This window comes from Anarrhichthys ocellatus, unplaced genomic scaffold (genome assembly GCF_004355925.1).
Source record: "Anarrhichthys ocellatus isolate YVR2014 unplaced genomic scaffold, GSC_Weel_1.0 scaffold16, whole genome shotgun sequence".
NCBI lineage: Eukaryota > Metazoa > Chordata > Actinopteri > Perciformes > Anarhichadidae > Anarrhichthys > Anarrhichthys ocellatus.
The window spans coordinates 9794400-9808054 of NW_022280046.1; the positions used below are offsets into that span (position 1 = coordinate 9794400).

Below are 13655 nucleotides of genomic sequence, written 5' to 3' on the forward strand. Positions count from 1 at the left end.
GTGTGTGTGTGTGTGTGTGTGTGTGTGTGTGTGTGTGTGTGTGTGTGAGAGAGAGAGAGATGGAAAAGAAGCAGGGATTGAGGGAGTAGCTGCGAGTGCATGAAATGTATAAAACTCAATTTTTGAAATTAATTTTGGGTAAATTAGTTATTAGTAATCAGGAATTTTAAAAGATATAATTTTTCTAACGATCAATAAATAAGTCTTTAGACGAATAGACTAATATGAAAAATAGTCATTTGATGAATCGCTGCAGAAATAATCGTTGAGTACAGCCCTAGGTAATTGTTTGACACCCCTAAACACAGCGCTGTTCTAAAATATATTCAACAGTTTTCTAAGTCATGGCATGAGGCATTGCCAACATTTTAATGGCTAGCGGAGCTGAGTATGTTAAGGTGAACACAAGTTAGCACATGTACACTCAGCTAAATGCTTAAAGGGGGTAGTTTCAACATGACACATTTTAGAAGCTATTTGTGGTCAAAAGTTATTAATACATCAGTACTTGGGAATAGTACCTCCAGGGAATCAGAAAATGTGAACGCTACGGATTTCAACGTGTTGGTTTGGAGAGAGGAAGGCACGAGGTCACGCTCGGACGCCTCCGCTCGTCACTCACTAGCTCACTCTGTGGCTTGCTCTCAGTGCTCTGCTCATTAGGCATTGGCCATCTCATTTCCAGTTCAAACTGGAGCAAGGCCTCTATCATCATGAGTCATCACCACAGACACCCAGTGAGCCTCAACTCCACTGTCAGAAAAGAGCGATGAGCACTGTGATTTAGCAGTTAGTTCACAGCATATGTAGTCCAGCTCAAACTAAGATAGATTAAAGCTCATTTTCTTTTTGCTCTGTAAGCCCCGTTAGCAGTCATGTATGGATATAGAATTGTTATTTATTTTCTATTTACTAGCGAATATTGGTGACTTTACTTCTCATAGAGAACTGTGATCCCTGAGTCAGGAAACGTTCCTGCAGACCCTCTTTTAGGGCCAATATCCTGCATTCCAGGATGTGTCGTACACACACACACACACACACACACACACACACACATACTGTCAACTCTGGGAACAGAGGACACAGAAGCTGACTTTCCAATGCAAAATTAAATGTAAGTTAGTTATGCTTAACTAACTTACAGAAAATGTAGGAAGCTTGTTTAACAGCAGGAACCACATCTGTCTGGGTGGCTGCTTAACTCCTCCTCCTTTACACATTCCTGAGGACCACTTAAGACAGTGGACTTGCTTTGATACTGACATATATTGAGTTGATTTCACCCATTCATCTGCTCTGCATGCATATAGACATACATACGTATATGTTTTGTTCACAACAACAGATGGTACAACATGATTGGCATCTATGAGCCGGTTTTATTTAGTGGGTGATATCAGATGTTCGAGTATCATTCAGCAACTGAGGAGGGCCAGCTTTCAAACATTTTATACCAGATAAGTCAAGAACCAGTTCACATTTACAATGACCCCCTGGCCAAAAAGGCAGCAACAGGAGGCAAGTCGTTACAAAACAAAGTAAAACATCGAAACATCTCAAACAATCTCATCCAAAAATTACAACATCATAATATGTTCAATATAGAAAAACAAACGGTGTTCCTGGAGAAGCAAACTCAGAACCAGGTGCAGTGATCATAGAGATTTAGCTTCTTTTGTAACTCGTTCCAGTCGCTTGGAGCAGCAGACTGCAGACTTTTGGAATGACCATGTTGATGAAGTAGCTAGAGCGTAAATTGCGGTTACTGTTGGAGGTGATGAGTAGTAAGTGGAGATATGAGTTTTTTTTACCAATGATAGTTTTGTAGATGAACTGATACCAGTGGATTAATCTCTAAGTATGGAGTGATGGTCAGTAGACTAGAGAGTACAGGCTGCAGTGGTGAGTGTTGAAAGGAGCACCGGTGACCATCTCTTTCTTCTCTTCAGCCTCTGAAGGAACCCCAATACGGCCCAAAGGCCCACATCCAGCCATCTTTAGAAGAAAGAAACTGAACTCCACCGTATCTGGCAAACGCTGCCAGCATCTCTGCCGCCACATACGGCCGAGCAGACCAGAAAATGAGGTAAGAATCTGCTGGCCATTACCTCCAGCACAACTTTTGCCCTGGCTGTTGGAACCGGCAGATTCAATTTTATGTTTTTCGGTCACTTTGGGATCAATGCTAATGAACTAATTAAGAAGCGTTCATAAGTAGGGTCTCCCAAGCAAAATACAAAATACAGCTACTGAATTGCTTCACGTGTTCCGTTGTGCTTCCCAAACTCTCAGCTGCTGAATGGTGCATTACTGCGATGTGATTGGTCAATGTTAAAGCTCTCTTCCTCTTCTGTGTTCCCCTGGCGTGGATTTAACACAAGTTAAATTCTGTTTATTTAATATGTATTATGATTATTTCTGATTGCCAAAGACAAGTGCCATCACTGTCCTCTTTTATACAAATTCATATCTTTACCATGTATATTTTTGGAGCGTCTTGAGACTTATTAATCATTGTTCCATATTTTGGTAACAATTAATGCATTTAAGCTAAAACTATGTATTTTAGCTATCACTAGGACCTTGTCCTTATATAAAAATGAATGGTTTGACCTCAGAATTCACTTTCCACACATGAAAGTGAGTCTATAGTGGTAGTTCATAGGCAGGAGCAGCAGAAATACAAGACATGTTAGTACAGACAAATCACAGATGTGCATTTAGGTGATTTAGAAACATTTGATGTCATGCAAGAACATTTCGGTGTTCTTATCTGAACTTCCTCCTACTTTTTTTCCTATGGTGGCCTTGTACGAGTGTTTCCACATCAGATTCAGTAAACGCTCCTAACTTCAGATAACTGTGTAAATGAGCAGCGTAAACATGATGAGGGCCAGCTGTGCATACGTGAGCGCACGTTCAGGAGTAGTACATTAGCATAATAAACGCCCCAATAACACCATATAAGGAGTGTCATATATTGAAAGCCCTGCTGTTGGAGGTCCAAAGAGGAAAGTCTTTCACCTTTAAGTAATTAAGGGACCTGCTGAAGACCAGTAATGGAGACCAATGATGAGTACTGTAGAGGACCCGTCACCTGAGGGTCAAACTGTCACTGAAATAACACGATAGCTGACTGCAACGGGAGTAGTCAAATCATTTAAGATAACATATTAATAGTGCAGTGTTATACTATAGCATCAATAGACGATGAAAATGCTGATATCATTAAGCTATGTGGATACTTTTACAATTCTATGGGTCTATAATTCACATTGCAGAGTCAAACAAGTACAGTAGAAAGGGAAGATATTCGGAAGATTCAGTTCTGTTTGTAACATAGCAGATTTCAATGAAATTTGGTACAACCGTTAACCTTTCAGTGTTACCAATTCCATAAGATAATACAGTGATTTGGGCGATTTTCCTATTGAGCTCTGCTTGTCAGAAGAAGTTCTTAAAGTACGTACCAGTCTCAATGCTCTCATTACTGATTTGCAATATTGCAAATGTCAGCATGTGCATATTCCTTTAGCTTATTAGTTAACACACACACACACACACAGTGTCACAGAGATGTGGTATCACTGGCGTTTCCTGCTGTAAATCAGTTTAACTCATGTGGGCCACGTGCAGCCGGCATTCAGGTCACCTTGCTTTCATGCAAAATGTATTATCTTATGTTAAAATGCTCTGAGACTCTAAATGTGCTGAATAATTGAAGATTTGATCATTTATCTTCTCTGTTACAGGAGTTGGTGGTTGTGATGCTACCATGGAGGCGCAGAACAACAACCAGCTCACCTTAGACAACCACAACCATCTCTACAAAATACCCGGTCAGGAGGATCAGGTAGGGCCTTCAACCAAATTATTAGACACGTTCAACGTACCTGAGCTTTAGAAAATATTCTAAAACCTCTCTATCATATTAAGTTCCATGACGTGTATGTCAACACAATTGATACTTGCAGTTAGCTCCCCAAAAAAAAGATTTGCTTCTACTTTTCACGTACTGTGTACATTTTGTTTTGTTTACACTGATGAACATCAAAAGGAATAGTTTGACATTTTTGGAAATATGCTTCTTCTCTTTCTTGCTGAGGGTTAGACGTTCAGATTGAGACCACTCTCATGTTCGTGCCCTACATATAAAGCTCTACCAGCAGCATGTTATTTTAGCTTAGCATGAAAACTGGAAACAACTAGCTTAACTCTGATTAAATGCAGTAAAATCCACCTACCAGCACATCTAAAAGCTCACTCATTTACTCCATTACATGTAATCTTAGAAAAAAAGACACGTTTTCACTGGGTGCTGGACTATATCTGGGCCTGGTGCAGTCATTTCTTGGTATCATAACCTCATCGTTCACCGTGAGGTTGCCGGACAACCAGCAGAATGTCCAGGAAGTCACTACCCAGCACAGAGATATTCTGGTACATTACACCCCGTTCAACCACAAGAGATAGAACTTGTTCATCAGTGAGCTTTAGAGGTGCTGGTAGAGCGTTGTCAGGTTTTCACTTGTAGACAGAGCCAGGCTAACTGTGTGCCCCTGTTTTCAGCCTTTATGCTGAGACAAGAAAGAAGACACGCAGATCTCCCAAAATTGTCAAATGATTAATGTTATAGCTTTATAAATTGATTTGTCTTTATTGTCTGCTTTGGACATTCGGACAATGCAATGTATTCCCCATTATTTAGAAAAGTCCTCTCAGACTCTGTTAAGTTCCAAACAGACAGAGCAACATGTTTGAACTGTACAATAATAATAATAAGTAGAAGGGGGGACATCGATGGCTACTCAGTGATGAAGTTATTAGGGTTGTGTATTGGAAAAAATCTGTAATATTGTAAAGGGGTTACAATTCGATATATTGCAATTTCTTTTTTATTATTATAATTTTAGGGAAAAATAGTTTATTTCTTTTATGCAACCAGATCAGTGGGATCTGCTTTGACATTTGTCACAGTTCCTGTAACATCCAACATCATAGCACTACTTTTTGTACAATCTGAGCCACAGTCTGCCACCAATCATTGCATGTAAACTATGAATTATGTTAATCGATAGTGTTTTTGAAAATCGACAACAGTATCACAAAACATAACATCTTCATACTCCACTGTATCTATATTATCTTACACCCCAAAAGTACAGTAATTGCTGTTTGTTGGCAGGACTGTATTTGCTCTTCGGTTCCGTCATCATCATTTAAAAGCCACAGTTAAGGATTTAGACATTTTCCAGAGAGTGAGATTTATTCGATGCAACTAAGTTTCCCGATGCACTTTAATGCACTACATTGTTCGACCTTTTAATGTGGTGTTTTCGTGTCCAGAAAAACGTGCCAAGCTGTAAGTACTTCTGCACTCTGGCAAACTTCCGGATTGAGAAGAAGATTGGTCGGGGCCAGTTCAGTGAGGTCTACAAAGCCACGTACCTGCTTGAGGGACAGCTGGTTGCCCTCAAGAAAGTCCAGGTACAGCACTCAGCAGATACTGCTGAGGACCTTATTCTCAATTCTAAATTCATACTTATGTCAAGATTGTTAGCACAGTGCATGTGATTTTATCAACTGGTAAATTTGATAGTGTTAATATTTTATGGATCATCAAGATTGCCAAAAGGGGCAAAACTAGGCGGCATTTCTTTGGTTCTGCCGAGTGAAGCCGATGCTGAAGTGTCTTAAAACTTGCATTCCCTCTACTGACCACCAGGGGGCGACTCCTCTGGTTGTATAGAAGTCTATGAGAAGATTACTCTACTTCTCTCTTGATTTATTACCTCTGTAAACATTGTAAACATGAGTTTATGGTCTCAATCTCTAGTTTCAAGTATTCTTCTATACAGCATGATGTTCATTTAGTAAATGATGCTCCATTTAGAGTCAAATAGACCATAAATCCATATGTCTAGACATACTAGAAACACAGCTGCCTTGTCAACCTGTGCAGTCCTTCCAACCCTTTACATTTAGCAGCTCCTAGGCCGTTCTTCAACCGATCCTGTAAAAGGAGTTAAAACATACAACTGACCAATCCAGGTACTTGAGGGGAGACAAAACAGAACGTTTCCAGTTGAGATTGTTGCGTTCTAGTTTGATAGATGAAATAAAATATTCATTCTAGTTTTGTTCATATTCCTTCGGGATCTTAAACTTCATGAACTACATTTCAGCACTCACTAGGCCCATGTCAAGAGGCTACCACAGCTGGAACTGAAGAACAGCCTTGAACATAAGCTGGATGTACGTGAACTGCGTAGCAATTAACATCAACAGCGATGCAAAAGAATCTACAAAAGGAGGAAAGCTAATAGTATCTATTTAAAGGAAAAACATAATGGTAGTCTGCATCTTATTTAGGCTACGATAGGTCGTCCTTGTTCAGTCCCAACCAAACTGAGAACAAAACGAAGCACCAACCCCAACAAAACTGTAGAAAGTCCTCTGTAGGTCAGTCAAAGTGGGAAAGTGTGACACTCCACTGAATGATTTAAATATGTTAACGAGCCTTGCGTAGCCGTCATAGATGTCTTTTTCTTTAATGGAGAAATTCTTCAACCTCCTCAAGCGCTTCAAACACGCGTCCGTTCTCCCGTTGTGCAGCTTGTTTATCTTAGTAGGGAAGAGTAAGCCTATTTCTACTCTCTGTGCCTGGAGTCGTGGCTTCACTTCTGCCGTCAGCGTTTTCCGGGAGACTGGAGCCACGTAGATTGGACCTCCTATGATGATTTTTAAGGTTGTCCATCTTCTCTGTGACTGCTGTGACCAATTCATCCACCTTTTTTTGAAGCACCACCACATTGTCTTCTGTGTCACCAAGAGACCCTTGGCTTACGTCAGTCTTCATGAGTCAGAGCTGAGATTAGTTTAGATTTCAGAGATGGCAGCCAGAAGTTCGTCATTTTGGATGTGAACGTCTGCTTTCAGGGAGTCGATTGCTGCTAATATTTAGCTGTTGTCGTTTGATTTGGCTTGTGCCGAGCTAGCTAGGTAGGTCCCGCTAGCATGAACCACGTCCATCCTAAACTTAGCTTGTCTGATCTCTGGCGGACTTGTTCCGTTTAAAAAGTAATCAGGCTTCAACTTCCATATTTTTGCAAGACACTCCCGATTGCCATTGTTTTATGTCTCAAATTTCAGTATTTTAGTGATTCCCTAATTGGTCAATATTGCGCAAGATAATAGAATTGGTCGAAGAGTCTGGGTCCATTACCAGAACTCATGAATTCATGTTAACTTCTATCTTTGTCACTGCAGATCTTTGAGATGATGGATGCCAAGGCCCGTCAGGACTGCATCAAAGAGATAGATCTACTAAAGGTAAAGATGAGCATGTATGTTGTGTTAACATGAACATATAACAGATTAGTGCCCGCCAAGAACAATCTTCCTTCTGTTTTTCCATTCATTGCAGCAACTGAATCACCCCAATGTGATCAAATACCTCGACTCCTTCATTGAAGACAATGAGCTCAACATTGTTCTGGAGCTGGCGGATGCTGGAGATCTGTCCCAGATGATACAGGTCGGAAATCACCAGATATTCTGCATGGGTTTGAAAATGAGATCCCTGTGTTACCCTGTGAATTGACCCTTTGCTAAGCCCCACCCCCAGCTGCTACTCCATCAAGCTCTCAGAGCTACCATGGAGCCCACACTGTCACTAACTGCACTCCCTGAAGAAATATTATCCAACTAAATTTAACCATGACGAGCTCCAAATCCACAAAACCAGCCTGAAAATGAAAGATGTATAAATCCATTGCATCAAAGTCTAGTGCAATCTAAAGTCTGGAGCAGAAGTGTTAGTTGTCCGGCCATGGTAGGGGCTGGCCGATGCTACGCTATTGGCCAGTCTGACTTAGCAGAGTCAGTTCTCTCCAAAATGTACTCCCCTTTACCAACATTCATATTTTAGATAACCTTTGTATTGAACTGGTTCCCATAACTCTCGGGTCACACTGCCTGCATGAGCAACGTGTGCCGGCTGCCTCGCTGAGCGGCTGCCTCTCTCACACATGTGCTGTCCACACCGACAGCCTGGCTTCTTTCTGCATAGAGTTTCATTTCATTTCATTATAAATGTCATTTATATTAAGTTTACACTGAAAAAGATTAAGAACTGTGTGCTCATTTGTAAATAATACCAATCCACAATTAAAAGATGTGACAGCCACTGCATTTTCCACAACACTGTCCTGGAAATATTTCATAATAAAAGCCTTGTTAGCAAATGAAGAGATTCTGTCCACAGAAAGATGCTAAAGAGCTTAAATATAGAAATGGGAACGGGAAGTGTTTAGCTAAATACATATCGCCCTTTTCATGTCTGTGACTTGTTCTACAGATATAGATTTTGAAATTGTAGTAATGTTGGTATGATGATATTTTCACTATATTTTACATGGCTTATGCGGGCGGTTTGGCTGCTGTAATCTGTTAACGTGGACACCAAAAGAAAAAGCAAGAGGTTACAATATACACACCCGCTGCTCACACTGCAGTAAATACAGTATGCTACACGTAGCATCTTTCAGTTAAACATTGTAACTTTTTATGGACTAACAATCCTGCCTTCTATCTGTTTAGTACTTCAAAAAGAAGAGGCGCCTCATCCCAGAGAGGACCATATGGAAATATTTCGTGCAGCTCTGCAGCGCTCTGGAGCACATGCATTCACGCAGAGTAATGCACCGTGGTAAACCGCTACTCACTGCTTTACTCGCCCTCCTCTCAGTCCTCATCCACGCCATGCACACTTCATCATCTCCATATTTAGTTTCTACTGATATGTTTCACCATTTCTCTGCTCTACCCAAACCGTCCTCTCAGCTCTGTTTTGCTTTCATAGTTTTGTTTTCTTACGCTGACACTTTCTTACTTCAATTGTTACTCTACAGTCAATATTCAATACAATACTTAACATAGCTCATCTTTCTCTATAGCTTACTATGTTCTGATAAGCTTTATTTTTTATTGATGTGCATTGATTGGTTTAAATGTGCGTGTGTGTGTGTGTGTGAACCAGATATCAAGCCAGCCAACGTGTTCATAACAGCCACAGGGGAGGTAAAGCTGGGTGACCTGGGATTAGGCCGCTTCTTCAGCTCTAACACCACGGCAGCACACTCCTTAGGTAAAGCACCTGCAACACATACTCCACATGTATATACAGAGCACACATTCATGCAAAAACAACAAGATACAGCTCAGTTGTATAATATTTTAGTGCTGATTGAACAAATGACAGACCTATTTGAAACTAATTTTAAATCAAATCTGATCAATACTATGATAGGTGTTCATTTTATGTGCTAGATTGTGAAGGCAATGAAGAAGTTATCACTTTTGAACAAAATGATCATTTGTTTACTGCCCTCTCCGTCTCAGTGGGGACACCTTACTACATGTCACCGGAGAGGATTCACGAGATCGGATACAATTTTAAGTCTGACATCTGGTCCCTGGGATGTCTTTTGTACGAGGTAAGATCACATACACTTTGACCCTTATTGATAGTCAATTATTCAGATAAATGATAACTTTCTTGCCCTGCAAAGAGTAAAAGCCCTGCTATGGCCCCTGGAGACTGCAAAGTTTATTACATCCCAAGATACTGACGACTAGAACTACTGCCTCGCGTCTGTATGCCCCAGCCGATCAGTTCATCCTTGAGTCCGAGTGGAGGTTTGTGCCAATTATGAAAAAATTCCCTGAAGGCGAGATATTGTGTTCACGAGGAAGGGACGGACTGAAAGACAACTGGAAAACATAATGGCTCCGGCCACGGTGGTCCCCAAGTGTTGATGATGATGACCAGCAGTAGATCCAATGGTGCGTCTGCACCATTAGAAAAACACATTGGCTGCGTTTTTTCAGGTGTCCGTCTCCTGCTCTTCTGCCGGAGTCACAGACTGTATATAAGAAGTGGACGTAGTCATCGTGACATCACACATTAGTTTGTGGACTGATGTTTTGAAGTCTTGAGTTCGGTGTTTTCGCCGTCGCCATCTTGGATTACGGCCGTCACCATCTTGTTTTTTCGCAACCGATGAACAGAAGTTGCCATATTTGGAATGCAGAGGAGTGATGTAGAGACTCTGGTAGCAGCAGTGATCTGTCAGTCACAGTTAGCTCCGCCCTTAAAGCATCCCCTGCTCTATGGTCTGTTTGACTCTAAATGGACCATAGTTTACCAAATGAACATCATGCTGTATTGAAGAAGACTTGAAACTTACAGTGTTTACTGAGGGAATAAATTACTTTACATTACAGTCATTTAGCATTTAGCTTTTATCCAAAGTGACTTACAATTCAGATTCTATCACATTCACACACCGTAGGCACAGCTATGGGAGCAATATTGGGGGTTAAGTGTCTTGCTCAAGGACACATCAACATGCGACTACCCGGAGCTGGGGATCGAACCGCGGATCCTCTGATTGAAGGACGGCCCTGCTCTCCACTTAGCCACGGTCGCACATAAAACAAGAGATGCTCTGTGGGTCTGTTTATAAGGGAAACGGTACGCGAGGGTGTTTTGATGGGCCTTATGCGTTCACACTGGGTGTCCTTTACCAGAAAAGAGAATAGAAAAAAAGTTGTGTCTAACTTCACTTTGACTGCTCATTTAGTTTAGAATAAGAGTTAATTATTTGATTAGCTTTTCTGATTTTCAACTTTTAAAGAGTGTAGCTAGCTCTACTCTGCAGGCTAGATAGCTGCTTTCCCAGCATCTGTCCAGCCAGATGCTGGCCATCATTGTGGACATAATAACTCCTATTCTTTGTCACATTTCTATGTGTTTCATTGGAATGCATTGTTGAGACAGAGACAATGGTGTCACAGTCCTCTGTGCTCTGGATATTCTCTGTGCATGTCAGGATGTTTTGACAGGCCAACAGAGACTGAATGAGCAGCATTATGTGTCTCATTTCTTCTCTGGCTGCATCACCACATGAGACACCAGACACTTTCTCACTCTTCATACATCGTTTCCCTTTTTACTGCTTCTTTTGCTTTTACTAGTTTTTACTTCTTCATTTTTAAAATTGCACAACTTACTGCCCCAAAAGTACATTTGTTCATAAAATGTGTTATGTAGTTTCTTTACTTTTCATTTTGAAATAGCTGACGTTTAGACGTAGTTAGCGTCTTAAGCCCTGCTAGCAGCACGTAATACAGCACCACAAATCTCATACTCCCTGTAATACAAGATTACTGCAGTCAACCTTTGAGGATGGGATCTCCTGGGTCAGAGGAGGAACAATTACATGGAAGTACTACAGGAGGCAATTTCTGAAGATTGGATTGCGGTGTGAAAGCTGGATGCTGAGAAGCAGACGCTACAACGAATCACTGGCTTTACGTGTAGGAAGAAGGTGAAGTAGTCGGAGAAGCGGGAAAAGGATTAATTTATATGAATGCCATTGGAAATATTGAAAGCTCCTCTCAGTTAGAGGCCTCAGATTAATCTGAGTGTCCTTAGAGTCACTATCAGCAGTGACGTACAGTATCAGTTGCTATCACCATGGCAAACTTTGAGTGCAGCAGGAGACACACAGCTGATTGAGATGAGCTAAATAGTGCAGTTTGACATCACACACACACACACAGACGTTTCTCTACTTTTAGAGAGAAACCCCATTCAAACCTTATAATGTTCCACATCTCTCACACATTATTGGTATTATTCACCATTTATAGCCAGCAATTCAGTTTAGCTTATTTTATACACTATTGGTATTATTCAACTATTCAATGACATTCATACAAATTATACCCATTCCTTTGTTTCAACTATTCCTACTACTTCTCTTTCTTCTTACATATTCAAGCCAGCAATTGAGTTTGACACAACCCCCATCCCTGTGGGCTTTCCCTAACCTTAAGCCAGGTGGAAAGGGAGTTCTCCAGGCTCACAATAAATAAATCTACTGTGCCTGGAAGCTTTAGGTCCAGCCCTTCTTAAATCTTTCGACACTATGGAAGACCTCCTGCATGGTTTCCCGTGCCAAAGAAAGGATGTCCCAGCACTCTCAAAAGACTACACACCTGTGGCACCTATACGTCACATGTCATGAGGACCCTTAAAAGGCTTCTGCTGCACCTAAGGACCCTGCAAACTGCTTTTCTGATCTCCAGACTATGTTTTGTCATGGAAACGCACACAAGAAGTGACACAGGAAATGACGTTATACCATGTAGGATTTTTTTTGTTCAAGCAATCTGCTGAACTTTCCTTGTAGTCATGCTTGTTGATGTTGTCGTTGGCAGGAGTTCACAAAAATAGCCTGTTTCCACACGTCTTTACTATGTATACCCTATATCCTCCAAGTGCAACAACTTTGGTCCGTGCTGCAAATGAAACGCATACAGTAAAGTTCCTATTGTTACAGGCGACTCCTCCTCCAGGTTACCCCTCAACCGCTGTCTTGTGCTCTCATTGGCTGTAAGTCCCCAACAGGTCCAGATATTTCATTTAAACATGGAATGCTTCTGTGATGCATCAGGGAGCCTCTTTGGCTAGCATCTATGAACAGTTCACACATAGTGGTTGGGCTCCGATTTGCAAAGGCGAGACAAAAACTGCCGCCAAGTGGAGAATCAGGGTTAAAGTCATACACAGTGAACTGGATCATGGACTACCCCATTGGCCAGCGTGTCAGAGTGGCTGTGCCCCTGAGATGGTGATAAGGGGCACTGGTGCACCTCAGGGAACTATCTACACCTCAGACTGCAGGTGTCATATCTGGGTATGTGTAAAGTGTATGAATGGAGAGATGGTCATTTTCCCTTGTTACTTAAGGCATTAATGTATTGGAAGTTATTCAAGAGCAATGTTATACGGTGTTATTGGACGGGGTAGTCCGAGTTGGTCTTTTGCATTGTTTTTGTTTCCAGTGTTCACTGTCTACACACACACACCACTACTTCTAAGAATTTCCCTCATCCATCCCGTCTTCCTCTGTCTCCAGATGGCAGCGCTGCAGAGTCCGTTTTACGGGGACAAGATGAACCTCCTCTCCCTCTGCCAGAAGATTGAGCAGTGCGATTACCCTCCCCTCCCATCTGACCATTACTCTGAGAAGGTAGAGCAACACACACCCGACTGTTAGGCCTCAGTCACACTGAACCCCACCAATGATTCACATCTTTCTCAGGGAAAACAAAAAAAAGTACCGTGAACACAGACATCTACTTTTAAGGTCAATGTAGTCACAAACTAACACCAACAGCATCAATAAGGACGAATCCAGTTCTTTTTGTCTATATTTTCATTCTCTCTATAATGAATCACTATCATAAATAATATTTTGGACGGACATGGATGTAAAGTTCAACATTGCTGGTTGGTGGAGGCATACAACCTTGAGGCGGTAATTGTAGTTTAAGAATAATATTACAGAGGGACTTGTGATGGGATGTGTTAACGGTAAGACAAACTCTCCACAGCTGCGGGACCTGGTTAGCACGTGCATCAACCCAGAACCAGACCAGCGGCCGGACATCGTCTTTGTGCTGCAGATCGCCAAACAGATGTGCATGTGGACTTCCAGCACCTGAGCAGCATTTCCACTTCAATCCCCCCCCCCCCCCCCCCCCCCCCCCCCACCCGCCCCACCCCACCCCTAGGCCCG

The 13655-nt window shown here is 41.7% G+C and overlaps 1 protein-coding gene across 3 annotated transcripts in view; it reads left to right on the forward strand.

Moving 5' to 3' along the window:
* The window catches only part of LOC116388125 (serine/threonine-protein kinase Nek6-like), an 18994-nt gene extending 5392 nt beyond the window's left edge, over positions 1–13602 (forward strand). For 2 of the 3 annotated variants that reach the window (XM_031855757.1, XM_031855758.1), the window contains exons 2-12: positions 1953–2089; positions 3756–3856; positions 5350–5490; positions 7273–7335; positions 7430–7540; positions 8474–8485; positions 8605–8713; positions 9044–9151; positions 9406–9500; positions 12993–13106; positions 13471–13602. In XM_031855757.1, coding sequence (XP_031711617.1) covers positions 3779–3856; positions 5350–5490; positions 7273–7335; positions 7430–7540; positions 8474–8485; positions 8605–8713; positions 9044–9151; positions 9406–9500; positions 12993–13106; positions 13471–13581 — 942 coding nt within the window. In that variant the 5' untranslated portion in view covers positions 1953–2089; positions 3756–3778 and the 3' untranslated portion in view covers positions 13582–13602. The remainder of the gene's footprint in view (positions 1–1952; positions 2090–3755; positions 3857–5349; positions 5491–7272; positions 7336–7429; positions 7541–8473; positions 8486–8604; positions 8714–9043; positions 9152–9405; positions 9501–12992; positions 13107–13470) is intronic. The other variant, XM_031855759.1, reaches the window with a different exon arrangement.
* Positions 13603–13655: the final 53 nt, after the last annotated feature.